This window comes from Callospermophilus lateralis, chromosome 2, assembly GCF_048772815.1.
Source record: "Callospermophilus lateralis isolate mCalLat2 chromosome 2, mCalLat2.hap1, whole genome shotgun sequence".
In the NCBI taxonomy this organism is placed as follows: domain Eukaryota; kingdom Metazoa; phylum Chordata; class Mammalia; order Rodentia; family Sciuridae; genus Callospermophilus; species Callospermophilus lateralis.
In genome coordinates, this window is record NC_135306.1 from 197,689,591 (window position 1) to 197,708,113 (window position 18,523).

The 18,523-nt window shown below is 45.5% G+C and overlaps 2 protein-coding genes across 3 annotated transcripts; one reads left to right on the top strand and one right to left on the bottom strand.

The window, feature by feature from the left end:
- Positions 1 to 1,209: 1,209 nt before the first annotated feature.
- On the bottom strand, positions 1,210 to 6,121 carry Ypel4 (yippee like 4). The gene is made up of 5 exons (XM_076844579.1): positions 5,894 to 6,121; positions 3,118 to 3,441; positions 2,916 to 2,959; positions 2,394 to 2,502; positions 1,210 to 2,183 (listed from the first exon to the last, which is right to left on the bottom strand). The coding sequence occupies exons 2-5, from the start codon at positions 3,256 to 3,258 to the stop codon at positions 2,094 to 2,096; spliced, it is 384 nt and encodes a 127-aa protein (XP_076700694.1). The 5' UTR covers positions 3,259 to 3,441; positions 5,894 to 6,121; the 3' UTR covers positions 1,210 to 2,093.
- Positions 6,122 to 10,221: 4,100 nt separating this feature from the next.
- Positions 10,222 to 13,358, top strand: Clp1 (cleavage factor polyribonucleotide kinase subunit 1). Of its 2 annotated transcripts, none has more exons than XM_076844580.2 (3): positions 10,222 to 10,422; positions 11,074 to 11,701; positions 12,266 to 13,357. In XM_076844580.2, exons 2-3 carry the CDS (start codon positions 11,096 to 11,098, stop codon positions 12,935 to 12,937), a joined length of 1,278 nt encoding a protein of 425 aa, XP_076700695.1. In that variant the 5' UTR covers positions 10,222 to 10,422; positions 11,074 to 11,095; the 3' UTR covers positions 12,938 to 13,357. The 2 variants fall into 2 exon arrangements, with proteins under 2 accessions (XP_076700695.1, XP_076700696.1); XM_076844581.2 differs by having other exon boundaries at positions 10,343 to 10,422; positions 11,054 to 11,701; positions 12,266 to 13,358.
- The last annotated feature ends 5,165 nt before the right edge of the window (positions 13,359 to 18,523 follow it).

Genomic DNA, 18,523 nt, shown 5'->3' on the forward strand with positions numbered 1-18,523 from the left:
TGACAGTATTTGAGATGGTACAGTTAGCATTATATCCTTACTTTCTTCTGTTAAAACTTTTATTTGAGCCTCCTGTCTCGGCATAAGAGTGATGTCTTTCCACTCTTACTAAAAAGCAAAATTTTTTCCATGGTTCCACAGTGCCCTTGGGATGTAATCTAGACTTCCTCAATGATTTATAGACCCTGCCTGTCTCTTGTTTCATTTCTTATCTCATGAAGCTGCACCTATATTTCAGCCATAAGAAACGTTTCCTCAAATTAACTAAGCTTGAGCCACCTGACACATGGTTCTGCCTGAACTGCTCCCCTGAGTCTTGCCTTTTGCCTACCTAAATTTTAATCTTTCAAGTGCCAGCATAGTCTCCCTTCTGGGTAACCTTCCTTGACTCCTCTGGTCTAGGCTTTTCCTCTCCTGTAAGCTCTGGAGCCTCCCCTGTTCTGCTAGATCCTTTAATCACATCCCATTGTGATTATCTGGTTATTGTTTTCCTTGCACTAGACTGAAAGGTCCAAGAGGTCAAGCCACGACTGCCTTGCTCATGACTCCCCAGTACTTAACACCATGCCTAGCAAAGAGGTGGTCTATAAATATTTGCAAATGAATGAGTGAATCTGAAATAACAATGTAGTTTATAAAAGGTGACTTACGTGTCAGTCTCCCCTGAAGGTACTGGTCACCCTAAAATAGTAGAAATTGTCATTGCCCCAAAATGTTCCTTAGGTTACACAGTTGCTTTGATAACTATGTTTGAGCTGTTTTATGCTATTTCCTATTAAGGGCCAGTGCGACACCTGAGCTAAAAGACTTTGCTTTTAGCCTTAAAATGTATCCATACACTGAACAAAACATAAAACTAGGCCAAAAAATATGGGGTCCAAGAAAACCCTTGTTCTGGAATGAGCCTCTTAGAGCTACCCAATCCTGGATATAAGTAAAAGTGGACTTGTTGGTAAGGGCTCCAGAAGACAGCTGGGTGTTTACAAAGCCCCATCCCTTCATAAACTAAACCCAGGCTGAATACTTTGCTAAAGGCTCAAGTGGGGTAGATTGCCACAGACAAAGCAACTGCTGCCCCCTAGTGGTATTAAGAGACAGGCTCCCTTGGGTATAGTGAAGGGAATGGTGAGTAGTACATGCACAAAGGAAAGTCAGAGGACAGGGCCTCACAGTTGCTTTTCCCCTTTTTATTAAAAATAGACCCAAACACTTTATATATCATACAAAAGTTTCTTTCGCTGGTGGCAACCACAGGAAAGACTGGTCCTGTGGTGCTGATGATCCACCTCCCCTCCAGGGGACTAGGTCCCAGGGAGCAGTGGTTGGGCCTTGAAGAATGCCCATAAAGACTGCTTGCTCTGGAAACAGCCAGCTGAGGGTGGGGGCTGTTCCAGGGGCAGCTTTCCCCACCCTGCCCAATGGCAAAGATTAGATACTCAAAAGTGCCTCTTTAGTGCCAAGGTAAACTAACAAGTGGAGTGAGATGGAAACCCCCTGTGACTATTTCCCAGGGCCTGGGACTTGGGTGTTTCCTCCCATCCCTATCCCCATCCCCTGCCCTGAGTCTGTTCTCTGCAAATGGGAGTGGGAAGCTATTTTCCCTCAGAGACTCTAGTCTCCTGGTGTATGAGGCCAAAATTTCATTCCAACCTAAACTGTTCTTTTGATATTCTGTGACTTAGGACCTCTTAGCCCCACAACCCAAGGTTTATCCTTTTCTCCACTCAAAAAAAGGGAGGTAAAAATCCTGATTCCTCCCATGATCCCCTGCCTGAGTCCACACCCTGCCATCACCTCAATTTCCAGGAATTTGGGAATAAAAGGGCCCACAACCATCCCTTTTTTCCCAATTCTGTATATTCCCTAACTGCTGCCCACTCCTGAGCCTTTAACACCCCTGGGGTACCCCAGGCCCCTGTTCCAAAGGGGACCTGGTAGTGATGTGGTGGAGGCAAGGAAGGCGTTGGTTGGAGCTGGGCTTCCCCCAGGGGTGGGGCAGTGCTCATGCTGGTATGGACAGCTTGGTAGGGCCAGGGGACAGGTGTGAAGAGGGTGGGGCATGCGGAGGAAGGGCATAGCCTGCCTGAGCCCCCTCAGTCCCAGCCATTGTCCTTCACCATGTGTGACATTTCAATGATGTACTTCCCTTCCTTGTACTTCTGGCTGGTCTCAAAAGCTTGTTCCTGTGGAGAGCAAAGTGGGTGAACACAGGACAAAGCTGTTCCCCTCCAGGCCCCACCACTGTAGTACCCCTACCCAAGGCCCCTGATCCAGTACAACCCACTTTCCAGCTCCCTATTTCCTTGGACCATGCAGAGACCTGACATGTGGTCACTGGGGCCTGGAAGGCCATGGGGCTGTCTAGAATGTGGCCCTCTTCACCAAGTACTTACATATTTCCAGCCCAGTGTGGTCTTGCAACTTTCACAGAAAATATCTGCTACCGAGTGAAGCCCTGTGAGCAGGAGGCGCTGTTCTGCCGGCCCACAACCCACGTTGACCCTGTCTCAGAAACAAGAAGGATCCAGCCCCCGAACAGCCCAAAGGAACTTCCACCTGGAAAACTGGGGCCTCTGACTTAAGCAATCCACCCCATTATGACTAGTGCCTGGGCCTTCTTTCTCCAGTGCTGTGAATTCAGTTCTGCCCGGACTCTCCACAAAGAACTGCAGACTGACTTTCTGTCTGCAAAAAGTCTTTTTGCTTTTGCAAAAGGGGAGGTGAAGCCAAAGGTACAAGATCACATACTGGGCTAGGGGTGTAGCACTGGTAGAACACTTGCCTAGCACACGTGAGGCCCTGGGTTCCAGCCCCAGAACCAGCCCCAATCATCTCCTAACAGCTGACCCCCTTCATCCACAAAGGAAAATTGTTCACACACAAGCACACACGCACTAAGAAAGAGGTAGACTCACACGGAGTTAAACAGGTAGGCTCGGCCATGGCTCCCCTGGAAGGACTGTGGAGACAGGACAGACAGTGACCACTGGGTAGCCTCAGCCCCACTGACTGAACCCCTGGGGTGTGGGGAGAGAAGAGCTTTGCTGCCTCATCCCTAGGTGATGTTTGGGCAACCTGTCCTGAGGGGTGGAGTGGCAGACCCCCATTTTAGCATACCTTGGAAATAAGCTCATCATGTTTGGCCAGGTGTGCACGACAGTGGACACAGCTGTAAGTGCGGTGGCAGCGGGGCAGGTAGCTGCGGAACGTCTTGGTGGGAAGGCAGGCAGGGGCCGGACCAGGGTCACAGCTGGGCATGACAGGCTGGAGGACAATGCCCTGGCGGGCTGGAGGGGCTGGCGCTGTGCAGCCCCCACAGAGACGGTCGCAGGTAAAGCAGCGGAGCAGGTTGGCTAGAGCCGTGTTTCAGGGCAGGAGAAATGTGGGGGGCTGCCCGGCCAGGGCCCCCCCAGACGAGAACCAGATAGAAATAGAAGTCACCTGGGAAGAGGAGAAAGTGCATCAGAAGAGCTGTGACCTTATAAGGGGCCACTTATGACTGCCTGGAGGAGGTGGGGCTCAGTTCTCTGCTTCTCTCCCTGTCATCAACCCTGCTCAGTGTCCAGTTGCACTGTCTCCCTGTTCCCTGGAGCCCCATTCTGCTCTGGCAAGCCTGGCAGCAGTTCCAGGCTTCTTATGCCATAGCCGGGGAACTGGTCTCTCTCTCCTGGGGCAGTAGCAGCCTCTATGGTTTTCCACTGAGAGTCACCTGCTGGCATGAGTGCTGCCATGGGAGCAATATCCTCTGTGAGGGCCCTGTCCTTGGTGTTCCTTTCTTGTGTGAGAATCTGTACCCTACAAGCACTAGTAGTTACTATATCTTGGACTCAGTTGGGGCTTTTGTGGACTCCATTTGCAACGCAGTGGGTTCATTATACATTTCTTATGGGAGGGAGGGGCAAGTTGAGGTGGTGGGAGTAGCAGGCAGGTGCATACACCTGGCATCTCCTGGGGGCAGGTCCTGCACTCTAGGACTCTCCACTAGAACTTTATGGATGTCTCCTTTAGTGCCAAAGATGTCACATGTGGCTGTTCCCCAGTTTTGCACTGTGACTACTCATTCCAGCCCAGAAGGCACACCCAACTGACTCCCCAGCCCCTGAGCTCCTCCTCCTTCCCCCTCTAGTACTGATTATGGAACCCAGGTCTTCCCACATGCTAGACAACCGCTTTACCACCGGGCTACATCCCAGCCCTCTCTTCGCTGTCTACTCACTGTTTCCTTATTCCTGGGTTAAAGACTAAGGCATCCCACTGTAGGAGAGAAGATAGCTTTCCTTTGGCAAATCTGACAACTGGACCAATTGGAAATGGGTACCACGTCAAAAAAAAAAAAAAAAACAGATTCCTGGACTGTGCAGGGTTGTGTGGTGGTATAGTGTGAGAGCAATGTCCACAATAAACAACAGATGGTGGGGGAGAACTTCTTATTTATAAAGGCTATGCTTTGGGGCAAAAGGCAGAAACTATTCCCCCTTCTCCCAGGTTCAGGGACAAACAGCTTTGACTCTAGGTGACGGAAGATGAAATAATTGCCGGATTCTGATTAGGGATCTTGAAGATGTTGGTATCTGCCCACACTCCAGTCCCAAAGTGGCTGAGAATGCTGGAGGCAGGGGATAAGAAGGGAGGTGTCTTCTGTTGGTTCTGATAAGCAGTTGAGGTGCCGCCTTCTCCTTCATCTGCCCGGCTGGCTGTTTTGTATGGTTCAGTGCAATTCTGGTTCAGAGATGCCAGCTGGGTGCTCTGGCAATGCTAGACCACCAAGTGGAGGAGGTGGTGCTGGCTTCAATTGCCAGGGCAAACGGGCTCTCCCTGTCCTGTCCTCTGCAGTGACCAGAAGCGCCCCAGCTGCTCCATTCTCTCAGTAGGCTGCCAGGCAGTCTCTCCACTAAGCCCTCAAACTGAGACCATCTTCAGTTTCAGGACCTCTCCCCTTGGCAGGGACCCAGAAAGACACCTTGGGCTGAATTCAGGGTGACATTGGGTCTGGCCTCAGGAAACAGGCCCTCCTCGCTAGGAGACTCCTGGTCAGCCTCCTTTTCACATGTTTGCCTTCAACTTTGCCTGAGTTCCCCTCTGAGACACACCACCCTGAAACCTCTACTACTACAGGGGCTGGAGGAACAGGGGCCTCCTTCCCCAGCCTCCATCCGTCACGCCTCCCTCCCCCTCACCCCTGCTTCCCCAACCAGCCCAGGGGAGGTTGCACAGAAAGCCAGAAAATCACGCAAGGGAGAGTAGGGGTCATTTCTTCTCCCCTCTCTGATTACAGGGAGAAGCAAGTTGGGCAAATGGGTGTGGGGTGTGGGGCGGGATAAAGGCAAGCTGAGTGTTGGGAAGAGGATGTTTCCCTGATGTGCGATGGGGCTGGACTGTGGGAGGTGGGGGAGAAGAAGGGCTGGCAGAGGGGAGGACTGACAGCTGACAGCAGAGGCACTGAGGCGGAGGCTGGAGGAACCAGGTGCAAATCCCATGCCTCTCAGGGAAAAGGAGATGGGGGAGGGGGACACCTGCTCATAATGGATGTTCTCATCTGCTCTGAGATTTTGGCCCCCTGGGCTGACATTTTCGGTATGGTATGGTCCAAGTAATTAGCAGTGCAGCCAGCTCCCAGGGCGGGCTTTGGGGGTCTGCACCAGTGGCAAAACAATAAACAGTGATGTCGGATGCTGCAGCCAAAGTTGCCGGAAAATAAGTGCGGGAATTGTCAGAGCTTGGAGAGGGATGGAGGAGCCGAGAGAGAGGAGAGGAGCGGAGGCAGCAGGGAGGGGGAAGGGAGGACAAAGGGTGGATGAATAATGCTTTTGCAAAGGGAAAAAAGCAACACGCAGCAGGAAGAGGAAATTTGCAAAGGGGGGAAAATTCATTTGGAGAAGGGCTGCCCCCTCACCTTGAGGTCTGCTCCAGAGATCTCCGTCTATCTCTCTCTCTCTCTCAATCTCTCAATCTTTCTGCTCACTCTTCTCTCTTCTCTTTCGGCTCCTTCAATTGGGAAAGGGATGGGGGTGGGGGAAGGTAGTTGAGGGGCTCAAGACTGGGGCTGCAAAGCTGGACAGCTGCTGGGGGGCCAGAGGTTGTCTCTCGTTCTGTACCTCGGTCTGTGGGTGAATGTGGCTGTGTGTTGTGGAACTGCATCATAACACTGTGAGTCATCCATCCCCCCACCCCCCCTCACCTCCCACGTCAGAGCAGGGCTGGGAGACACAGGAGGCGGGTTGGGAGGAAGGGAGGGGGCAGGCATCCAGGGACTGGGCTGGAGGAGTGATGCAAGGGAGTTGGGGCAGAGGGGCGGGTAGAGAAGTGTTGGTGCTGGTGATGGGCGAGAGGCAGTTTGTTAAGAAGCAAGGCAGTATGGCCAAGGAGATAGAACCTGGGGGAAAGACAGAGCTGGGCAAGGGTGGCAGGGCTGGAGGAAAGGAGATAGCAAGGCTAATGAAGTGAGAGATGGATGCAGACAGCCAGGAAGTGCACGTATACGCATTTAACATGATATATTTTCCCACTTCAGTTCAGACATCAACCCTGACACAGGGTAAAGGATGTACTGGTTTTCACAGATGGCAAACTGGGTTGCCAGACTTGCACTATACCAGGTACTTCCAAGCTTCAAAGCGTCAGTGTAGTGGTCTGAAGAAGTCATAGATTAAATATGACATTTTGCGTGCAGGAACCTCATATCAACTGCCTCCAAATTACTTGTGCTTCATGAATGGAGACACCTACAAAACTTACATTACATAAAATTCTCTACTGTAAACTTCTAAGGCAGGTCCTCAGGGAAACTTCTCTCTGCATCCCAGGACTGCAGTGCCTAGTGCAGAGCCTGCGTATAGAAGAGACTTATAAAACAGTAGTTGAGTTGCATCTTCAGATATGGACCAAGTGTATGGCTCAGACTCAAAGACACTTGAGTTAGAATCTTAGCCCTAGGCACTAGCCAAGTTACTGATCCTCTTTACATCTCAGATTTCCTCTTTTGCCAAATTAAGCTAATAATAGTCATCTCATAAAGGTGCTAAGTAAGATAACATGGAAGTTCCCAAACTGTGCCTGGCACATGATAGGCATTTAGTAAACAGTAGTTAGTGTTATTTCAAAACTGCATCCTCAATTTATTACCCCTAAATCCATAGAGGATTTAATAGTTCATTTATCCTCTCTGGATTTAGAGGGATGAGGCATAAGTCCAACTTGTGTCTTATGGAAAAACTACATTTAAAAAAATTTTTTTAGTGTCGATGGACACAATACCTTTATTTTATTTATTTATTTTTTTAACTTGGTGCTGGGATTGAACCCAATACCACACTCATGCTAGACAAGCGTTCTACCACTGAGCCACAAACCCAGCCCAAAACTATATTTTTTTCCTTGCTACTTTTTTTTATATCAGCTTTCCGTTAAATCAAATTTGACATAGAATACTTCCCATGAAGTACTGTCCTGTGTATGTCACTAAAGTATGTGGACCCAGAACATATCCCTTAGGACAAACCCCCTGGTTTTTAACAAAGGTTAACATTCAGAAAGTCGTGTTGTAGGTGATTTGCTTTCATTCTCACATGTAAGGGGTGAGGAAGTTAAGGCAGTGGAATGTGGATAATGAGAGGCATTTCTAGGTATGGGGAAAAAAAGGAATTCTGAATGTTTAATCAGAGACAATTCTGGAGTTTAAGGTAAATTCTGAGAAGAATGTGGGTACCTCGAGGGATGGTACCAGAGGTTTGGAATTGAGAAGAGGAGCTGGGTAAAGAGAAGAGAGAAGTGGTTTTGTCTGGACTGTAGATGAGAATGAAAACAGAGGAGGAATTTGAGGAGCCATTGTTAAGGAGAAAAAAGGAAGATTAGTTTTTACATTAGGCATTTCCCCCCCCCAGTGGTGGGGATCAAATTCTGGGCCTTGAACATTCTAGGCAAGCATCTTACCACTGAACCTCATCTCTAGCCTGGAAGATAACTTTTTAGGACATGAATTTAAGGTTTGAAAGCAAAAAAGATACCAGTGAATTTAAATTAATTCAAGAACAAAATTATCAAGCATTAGATGGAGAGGAGAGTGAGAAGGACATACGAAAACAGTATTATATTTGGGGGTGGGGTGTAGATGACAGGAGTGCTTGGTGGAAGACTAAAAGTGAGAAAAGAGAGTGTAGGCAAGTACAGATGCTTTAAATGTTGTGCCCTTTTTCTGTGTTTAAGAAGCAAAATGGAGAGCGCTCTAAAATGGGTGGAAGAGAGGGTTCCTCCTAAATTCTGCTTGAGATGGTTATACAATATCCAAATAAAGATGACCTTTGGGAAATTGGGAGAAATTGCCTCAAGGGTGAGAATGTGGAGGCAAAGAAACAGACCAGGGAGATAGATTACAAGGAAATGAGGAAAGATGAGACCCAGGGAGAAAATTTTTAAATTTAAGTAATTAAAATTTATTTTAAATTCTTGATCATCGTCATCATCATCATTGTCATCAGTTTTGCAGTACTAGGGATTGATGGATGCTCTATCACTGATCTACATTCCCAGTCCTTTTTATTTTTTGAGACAGGGCCTCCCTAAGTTGCTCAGGCTGGACTTGAACTTGCCTCCTGCTTCAGTCTCCTGGGTAATTGGGATTACAGGCATGCTTGGCCCCAGAAAGAAATTTTCTAATTGGAGATTTGATTTAAAATTTTAAAGAATGGCAAATGATCAGTGGAAACCCAGTGGTTAATTGAACAACTAATGAACACATGATGAATGAATACAATAAATAAAGCAAACCATCAAAGAAAACTGTGAGAGGTGAGGACAATAGTGCTTGAAAAGTGAGTGCTGGGCTGGGGATATGGCTCAAGCGGTAGCGCGCTCGCCTGGCATACGTGCGGCCCGGGTTCGATTCTCAGCACCACATACCAACAAAGATGTTGTGTCCGCCAAATACTAAAAAATAAATATTAAAATTCTCTCTCTCTCCCTCTTTCTTTAAAAAAAAAAAAAAAAAGAAAGAAAAGAAAAGTGAGTGCTAAGTAAGGCCAGTAGGAGAAAGGCAAATCAGAAAATCTCATGCTTCTCAGCCTGGATTCACCAGGTGAGCTGGGATTAAAAAAAAAAAAAAAAAAAAGTACTCATCTGTTTAAAAAAATAAAATACCTGTAAAATGGGGATGCCAATTATGGTATCTACTGCACAGGCTTCTTGCAAGATTAAATTAACTCACATCTGTCAAGCCCATAAGAGTACGTGGCATCTAACACTACATAACTGTCATTATTATAACCATTATATAACTGGGCACAGACTCTCAAACTCTGGATTAGAGTTCTACCTCTACTACTGACTGTGAATGCTTGGGAAAGTGGCTTGCCTTAGTCTCCTTCCCAAACTGAAATTGGAGATAATAAAGCTAACTATGCAGGGTGTTGTGAAACAAGAAACCTGAAAGGACTTTCAGGTAAAGTACTAAATAGACGATATTATTATAGCCCCCCCCCAGCATACAATAAAAACTTAAGTTAACTTCAAATATTTCCTATAACACAAGGATTGTACTTAGTGCTTTACATGCATCATCTCATCCAAACTTTACAACTTTAATAGGTTGGGTACTGTTATTATCCCCATTTTAGAAATAAGAAACATCTCAAAGAGATGAAGCCTGTGATTTGCCCAGAGTCACACAGTGAGCAAGCAATTCAAGACTCCAAAGACCAGGCTCTTGAGAAGAGGATTATAGATGTGGCTGAACCTGTTGGCTGCGGGGTATACGATTGACCTTGTATAACTATGAGAGATTTAGGGAGGGAAAGAGTCCCCGACAAAACTCCCCGCTCAGTGGGAGAGAGGTTGTTGGGTAACGACTGACTTAAAAGATAACTGAAAGGAATCACTGGACTTTATTCTTTCTTTAAAGAAAAAACTTTCTGAATGGCTTCCATGTGCCAAGCACTGTGTCAATATGGCCTCTGACGGACAGTTTTCCACCTGCCCAATTTCCCCACTTACTGGCTTGTGAACCAGGCAAGCAGGCCATCGTGGTACTAGCTAGTGAGTCCCCCTCCGTTTCTAGCCGCCCTTTCCTTTCCTAGGATGCAGGTGGGCCCGACGCGTCTAGGAAGCGCTGGGGCCCCGCGCGGGTGCGTAACCGCCACGCCTCCCGCCGACTCCGTTAACAATGGTGGCCACGCCCACCTAGGCCGTCACTGGCTACCAACCCTTAACTACAGTTCCCAAAGGCCGTGCGGCGCGCGTGCGCATTCGTCCGCCGGAGCCTCACGATTTCTTGTCCTAGTGGGCTCCGCGCGGCCGCGCCTCCTCCTACTGCGCAAGAGCGGAACCATGTTTATTTCCGGCGTGCGTCTGACCCAGCGCGGTTTGTAGTTGTATGCAGGTCGGGTGCGGGAAAGCTCTTGGGGTTGCTTGTTCGTAAGTGCGGCTGTGCAGGTAAGTTAATAAGCTCAGGAACACAGACGTCGACTCCTTGGGGACCTGGGCAAGTTTGGGGGTGTCTGCGACAAATGCTGGACCTAGAACTGTTCAGAAATACTCTTTAACGTTCTCACAGGCCTTGTTATCCCCAGAACAATACTGTATGTCAGGAAGTTGAAGTGCCACCAGATGGCATCTGGTGAAAAAAGCTTCAGAGGTTGATTGTCTAACGACACTACTAGTAGTTGGTGGGCCAGGCCGTATATTGTTGAGTCCAAGTCTGGTGTTCTCTGCTTTGCATCCGGATTGCAAACGTCCTTTTCTTGTTGACTTGCGTTTGCGAGTGGGCATCTGTTGCCTTCCCGTATACCAACAGTGTTGAAGCGAACTATGAGGATGATAAATCTGTCAGTCCGTAGTTGTTTTCCTCTAACGCCTGAGTCATTCACTCACTGTATTTATTGAGGTGCTTACAGTGTATCAAGCTCTATTGTGGGTATAGAGATAGGTAGCAAACAAGAATGCCCAACCCTACTTTTTAGTGGTAAACAAAAACATAGTGATACTGAAGGTAATAAGAAATACGGTGAAAAAATAAAGGGTAAAATCTATCAGAAGATTTTGAAGAGGCCTAACTCATGATTAGATCTGATATTTGTGTTGTAGGCACAGTGGCTACACAGAAAAGATGGGAGAGGAGGCCAATGATGACAAGAAGCCGACAACTAAATTTGAACTAGAGCGAGAAACAGAACTTCGCTTTGAGGTGGAGGCATCTCAGTCAGTTCAGTTGGAGTTGCTGACTGGCATGGCAGAGATCTTTGGCACTGAGCTGACTCGAAACAAGAAGTTTACTTTTGATGCCGGTGCTAAGGTGGCTGTTTTCACATGGCATGGCTGTTCTCTGCAACTGAGCGGCCGCACTGAGGTGGCTTATGTTTCCAAGGACACCCCTATGTTGCTTTACCTCAACACTCACACAGCCTTGGAACAGATGCGAAGGCAGGCAGAAAAGGAAGAAGAACGAGGCCCTCGAGTGATGGTAGTGGGCCCCACTGATGTGGGCAAGTCCACAGTATGTCGCCTGCTGCTCAATTATGCAGTGCGTTTGGGCCGCCGTCCTACTTATGTGGAGCTGGATGTAGGCCAGGGCTCTGTGTCCATTCCTGGTACCATGGGGGCCCTCTACATTGAACGGCCAGCAGATGTTGAAGAGGGTTTCTCTATCCAGGCCCCTCTGGTGTATCATTTTGGCTCCACCACTCCTGGCACTAACATCAAGCTTTATAATAAGGTCAGAGCTGGAGCTACACTGGTGGAGGGAAGGGTTGCTTTCAGGGTAGGAAGCCTATGGGGAAGTTTGGTAGTTAAAAATGCACACATTGTTCCCTCTCATCTTATTGTTCCTACTTGTATTACTACCACATGATTTCAGAAAAGGAGTTTCAAATATCTTAACCTCAGATTGCTAAACGTTTTTATGGACTTAATAATTAAATTTCCACTTGACATAAAACAGGAAGCGTAAACAACAAAAATAAATCCATGTTAGAGGCTTAAAATCACAGACATTAAGGGCTGGGGATATAGCTCAGAGTTGGTAGAGTGCTTGCCTTGCATGCACAGGGTCCTGGGTTTGATCTCCAGGTGTGTTGGGGGGGAATCAGACGTTAAAAAAAATGTCATTTTTGGGCTGGGGATGTAGTTCAGTGGTTGAAATGGGTTTGTTCCCTAGTACAGCAAGCACACACACAATCATTTTTCTTGGACCTTGAACCAGTTACTCTGTTGTTGAGAAACAGAATAGCCTTGAATCTGTCTGGTGTTTTTGTTCTCATCTTGATCCTTTCTTTTGCAGATTACATCCCGTTTAGCAGATGTTTTTAACCAGAGGTGTGAGGTGAACCGAAGGGCATCTGTGAGTGGCTGTGTCATTAACACCTGTGGCTGGGTCAAAGGCTCTGGTTACCAGGCCTTGGTGCATGCAGCTTCAGCTTTTGAGGTGGATGTAGTTGTGGTTCTAGATCAAGAAAGACTGTACAATGAACTGAAACGGGATCTGCCTCATTTTGTACGTACTGTGCTGCTCCCTAAGTCAGGGGGTGTGGTTGAACGCTCCAAAGACTTCCGCCGGGAATGTAGGGATGAGCGAATCCGTGAGTATTTCTATGGATTCCGAGGCTGTTTCTATCCCCATGCCTTCAATGTTAAATTTTCAGATGTCAAAATCTACAAAGTTGGGGCACCTACTATTCCAGACTCCTGTTTGCCTTTAGGCATGTCTCAGGAAGATAATCAGCTTAAGCTAGTACCTGTCACCCCTGGCCGAGACATGGTACACCACTTATTGAGTGTTAGCACTGCTGAGGGTACAGAGGAGAACCTTTCTGAGACAAGTGTGGCTGGCTTCATTGTGGTGACCAGTGTGGACCTGGAGCATCAGGTATTTACTGTCCTGTCTCCAGCCCCTCGCCCACTGCCTAAGAACTTCCTTCTCATCATGGATATCCGGTTCATGGACCTCAAATAGAGATCAGCAAGAAGCCTTTCTTTCTGGGCACAGAGATCTTCTGGCCATCACCAAAGACAAATGGGCTGAAATATGAGAATCTTCTGAGGCCAGCTGACCAGGAAACTAGATTAGTAGAAAACATATTCTACCTCTTAAAACAGATGGTGGTAACCAAACTCTGAACCAAAAGGAGAGCCATGAGAACCATGAAAGTATAATTGTTTTCTTAGATCACCTAAGATGCTACTTCAAATTCTCTTAAGACCCTGGAGAATTACATTTCTTTCACTTTACTACCATATAGATTTTTAAAAATCACTTTATATTCCATATATAATACTTGCTGTCTCATGTATCCAGTATGAAAGTGTGAATTTAGAGGAACTCCTTTCAATAAACTTCAAAAAAGTTTTTAATAAATATTTTTATCTCATAGAAGTTGGTGTAATTTTTAAAATTTTTATTTTAAGTGTTATAGGAATGTTATTGGAATGATTTATTGCTCAAATACTTAGAGAAAGGAAAATCAAGAACCTACCTGTAAGTCAAGCAAGTGAGTTTTTTTATTGTTGTTTATTGATTTTCATGTGGTGCTAAGGATTGAACCCAGTGCCTCACATGTGGGAGGCAAGCCCAACCCCAGCCCCCAAGCAAGTGAGTTTTTGTGATGGTTCCCCTTAGCATTTAGGTAAATAAATCGTCAATCTATTGTTTAGTGCAGGATTTACTCTGGTGAATGAAAGAGGCTGGTGATAATCAATGGGATGAGATTTCAGATCTAATTTCCTGGTGGTAGCTTTTTTTCTCTCCATTACAGTTAGCTTTTTTTTTTTTTTTTTTTTCCCCCTGTTATCCAGTTGATTGGAACCAGGACCTAACTCAAAGTGTAACATGAGCATTCAGGTGGTATGGTAAGAAGCTGGGAAAGCCCATTTTGATCTCCTGCAAATGACTGGTGTCCCTAGTTTGGGCTTGGATTAATTATGATTTCTGATGGCATTCAGCCACTCCTTCTTTCCACAAATATGTAGGTTATTCCACAAATCTATTCTGCCAGGAACCATTCTAGGTGGAAAACAAAGTTTTAAGGAGCTTATTGTAAAGGATAAACAAATTAAAAAAAGGCAAGTGCTAAATAGAGGTTTAAATTTGGTTAATATAAAGCTGGAGACTGTGGTGCAGGCCTGTAATTCCAACAACTTGGGAAGCTGAGGCAGGAGGATTTCAAGTTCAAGGCTCATCTGAGCAACCTATATCCTGTTTCAAACTCAAAAATAAAAAGGGCTGAGGACGTAGGTCAATGGTAATTTGGTGATAAGGTAGTGATAACGGGAGGTTACTATAGATTGGGTGGTCAGGAAAGATTTCCAGAGGACACATTCTGAGTAAGACCTGAATGGCTAAATTATGCTTGGGACAAAAACCTTCTTGGTAGAGGAACAATGTAAAATCCTAAGAAAGGAATGAGCTTTTAGTGAATTGGGTGAAAAAAACAGCCAGTGTAGTTGAGAGTGTAGGGGGAACCAAGGCAAAGCAGTAAAAGATGAGGCTTGAAGGGGCAGCAAAGACCAGATAATGTAGGGTTTTTATATCAATCAGGGTGAAGGACATAACTTTCCTAAGTTCATACATGAATACACCACCAGTAAAACTCTTATCATCTACAACCACAAGAATGGAATCCTAATTAGAGTAAGTTATATTCCAGGTATATATAATGTGTCAAAATATACTCTACTGTCATGTATATCTATTTTTTTTTTTAAAGAGAGGGGGGGGGAGAGAGAATTTTAATATTTATTTTTTAGTTATAGGTGGACACAACATCTTTGTTTTGTATGTGGTGCTGAAGATCGAACCTGGACGAGCGCGTTACCGCTTGAGCCACATCCCCAGCCCCTGTCATGTATATCTAAAAGAACAAATAGATTAGGGTTAAGAATGAATTTTATACTAAGAGCAGTGGTTAAGAAGAAAAATGACATAATCTACATATTTAAAAGATTGGGAGAGTGGAGGCAGAGTAGAAGCAAGGATACAAATTAGGGTACTGTTGTGATAGTCTCAATGCCAAGAATTGATGGTGATGGGACTAGGGCAACAGGTGAAATTGGTGAGGCCTATCTCTCCTTTGGGATATTCTGAAGGTAAAATAGCTAGGTCTTGCTGATGAGAGTAATAAGGAAGATAATGGAATTAAAGATGATTTCTAGGGGCTTAGTTTTTTTTTTTTTTTTTTTGTAACTAGATTGGTTATATGATTAGGGAAACCCAAGGAGGGAGCAAGGGAATAATAAAAGAGTGTTTTGGTATTGTTAAAGTTTGAGCTATTAGTCATTTGTATAGAGATATAACAAATGGCTGTGGTATAAAGAGTTAGGAAAATTAAGGCTGAAGATTCATGAAAGCCGCTGGCAATATAGAGAGCATTTAAAGCAGCATTATTGGATCAAGTAATTTAAGACTGAAATGAGAAAGAAGCAAAGGATGGAATGAAGGGCCCAAGCAGGGGTTGGGGATATAGGTCAAGCTCTCAATTCTAGCATGTTCAAGGCCTAGGTTGGATCCCCAGCACTACAAAAAAAAAAAAGAAAAGAAAAGATGGGGGGGGCATGCTAGGAGCTAGCAAAGGAGACTTCACTATGGATCTAGAAGCACTGATGTATTTCAGTATTTACTTTGAAAAGATTAATCTTGGAATGGTGGAAGATAAAAGCCCTACTGAAATAGAATGAAGAGATAATATCGACTGAGGAAGTAAAGAACTATAGACAACGCCAGGTGCAATGGTGCATACCTGTAAACCCTGCAAACTCAGGAGGCTTAGGTAGGAGCCTTGTGAGTTCAAACCAGCCTCAGCAACTTAGTGAAGCCCTAAAGAATTCAGTGAGGCTCTGCTTCAAATTAAAAATGAACTGGGGAGGGCTGGGGTTTATCTCAGTTGTAAAGCACTTGCGTAGCATATGTGAGGCACTGGGTTCAATCTTTAGCACGGCATAAAAATAAAGGCATGCTGTCCATCTACAACTACCAAAAAAAAAAAAAAAAAAAATGGACTGGGGCCATAGCTCAGTGGTTAAGTACCTGGGTTCAATTCCTGGTACAAAACAAAAAACTAGTCTTTCAAGCTTTGTTAAGAAAGGGCATGGGGAGGTGGAGGAAATGTTAAGTTTTTTTAGGTAGGATGATGCCTCTCCATAGCCTAGATGGAGAGAAATTAATGACGGATGGTATTTTGGGCAGTATTTTTTTCTGCATATTTAAAATTTTCAAGTAACATGTCAAAATTAGGAAGAAAAAGCAGATGTGCAAGGGATGGAATTCAGCACATAGGAGAGGATTGTCCTTTATCACAGGGAGAGATTTTTTTTTTCCTCCCAGTGGGTGGGAGATCTAGGTATTGAACTCAAGTTAGGGCATTCTTCTCTGCTGAGTTGAACTAAAAGTGACCCTGTGGTTTGCCTTCTATAGACACAAGAAAATGCAATTGAAGGTTCAATAAACATAAGCCACATTAGAAAAACTATAAGGAATAAGTTTTTTCTTTTTTTGGTCAAGCTCTGGATTGAATCCAGGACCTTGAACATGCTAGGCAAGTGCTATACCACTGACCCACATTGCCAGCCCAGGAATAAAAACTTAAAAAACATGAAAAACAACTGGTAGATATATCAAAGTAATATATTTCAAGTATGATGATCTGGCTATATCTAATTGTTTTAGCCTAGATTTCAGTCTGGATTACTTTTCAGAAGTGGCCAGCAGGTTAACCTTATATTCTATGAAATATCCTTCCTAGAATGTACTTTGCATGATTCCTACCTGGGCAAGAAAATAGAATCTCTCTCCAAACTTTAGGAGATGCCTCTGTTAGTGCTCCTCCAGCTAAAAATGAGTTGGTAATGGAGAATAGTTTAATGTTCCTATTGACCCAGAGGAGTTCAGTATCTGTGGTTGCATGGTGGAAGGCTGACTTTTCCATTGAGCCCTGTCTAGCCAAGAGTTATCACTATTTACAGGTTCTTAATTGAAAGCAGGAAAATAAAAATGCCTAATTTATGAAGTATTGGAAATAAAGTTTTAAAATCCTAGAAAAATATACAACAGAAAAATGAAGTTTGACTTCATCTTAAGAACATGAAGAGGCAGAAAATATAAGAATTGTCTCCAATAATATATATTTTATGAATTAAAGGTTTTAAAAATACTAAAAAAGAACTCTTGAGTGTATTGCATTAAGTGGACTGAAACCTGTAACTCAAGAATGAACCAAAATTGATATGCATGTCATGTCAGAGAAGGAACTAAGCTAGTCCCTATTAAACATGAGGCAGACTTCTCCTTTACCTTGCTGTCTAATGCTAAAGTGTCAGAACCACCGTTAAACCACTAACATTGAAACCAAATCCGAGGCCACACAGGAGGATTGATCATATCTGACACATCGGGAACCTTGGCCTCAGAAAATTGGCTGCTGGGGCACTTTTTTGAAGGGCTATTATGTAATAGCCAAAGCTGCTTTCAAATGAGAAACGGCCTCGAGTTGAAGGAGAGAGCATGTGGCATTGCTATTGGGTTCACAGCTGTCTTGGGCTAATTAGGGCAAAGTGTAGCACTGTGATCTACGGAGAGTCGGCCAGCAGCTCGCCAGGGACAGTAGCTATTCTAGAAAACCTTTTCAGCCTGTATTCTCAAATTGGGTGAGGTCAGGGATGCAGTTGCCCATCCCTGGTGCTGCAGTGAAGGAACTACAGAAATTATGCGGAATCAACAGCCGGCTCGGACTCTGGGGGCTACCACCGCCTCAGATCGCATGCACTCCCTGCCAAGGCTGGCACTATGGCTCCAAGGCTGGCGCCCGCTCTCCTTCATCTTCATCCCCGGGCCTTAACAGGAGCCTCACCCTCCATGTGAGAGCCCCCCTCCATGTGAGAGCCACAGCCCAGACCATTCCACTACCCAGGAATTCTTCTGGGACCAGGGAACTTGAGGGACCGAAGACTTACCCAGCAAGATCGTTTTACATAAAGTTTTGGCCATTAGGGGAAAAAACAAAAACAAAAACAAAAAACAAAAAACAAAAAAAAAACGGATGGTGGAGGAGGAGGCCTACTTAGTCACCTCATCGTTGGCCAATGCGTGAAGGGGCGAAGCAGGAAGACAGAGAGACCTATTGGTAATTGGTTGCTCTAGAAGCCTGTCTGGACTGTACCACACTTACTTGGAGGGGGTTTGGCGAATTCGAGAGGGTAGCTATTTGCTTTTGAGCGCTTCTAATAAATACGCATGATATATATATTTTTTAATTTCCAAAGTTTTCTGCTTGAATACAGCAGGAATAGAAAATAGGACGAAAGAAAAAGGAGGACTCGCCTGGCCGTTTCCTCATTCCTGACTCCTGCGCAATTCGCCAATCGCCCTTTAGCCGTAGTCCGCGGAGCCCGACTACCTTGCGCGCGCGTTCCCGCTTCTCTGCGTGCCTGCGGCGCTGTGCTCCTGCAGCCAATCAGAACGCGAGGTCGCCGCGGTCGCCTCGGTTCGCGCGCACGCCCCAGAGCGCAGTGGGGGTGGGGGCTACGAGTGAATGGGAGAGTGAGCGGGGGC

What these genes read in the sequence shown, in the direction of transcription:
- Ypel4 (XM_076844579.1), bottom strand. Translation starts at nt 3,258, where the DNA reads ATGCCCAGCTGTGACCCTGGTCCGGCCCCTGCCTGCCTTCCCACCAAG. An exon ending in GCCTACCTGTTTAACTCCGT is followed by an intron (nt 2,503 to 2,915) that starts GTGAGTCTACCT and finishes TTTCTGAGACAG; the next exon opens with GGTCAACGTGGGTTGTGGGC. An exon ending in CCACACTGGGCTGGAAATAT is followed by an intron (nt 2,184 to 2,393) that starts GTAAGTACTTGG and finishes TGCTCTCCACAG; the next exon opens with GAACAAGCTTTTGAGACCAG.
- Clp1 (XM_076844580.2), top strand. Translation starts at nt 11,096, where the DNA reads ATGGGAGAGGAGGCCAATGATGACAAGAAGCCGACAACTAAATTTGAA. An exon ending in ACATCAAGCTTTATAATAAG is followed by an intron (nt 11,702 to 12,265) that starts GTCAGAGCTGGA and finishes TTTCTTTTGCAG; the next exon opens with ATTACATCCCGTTTAGCAGA.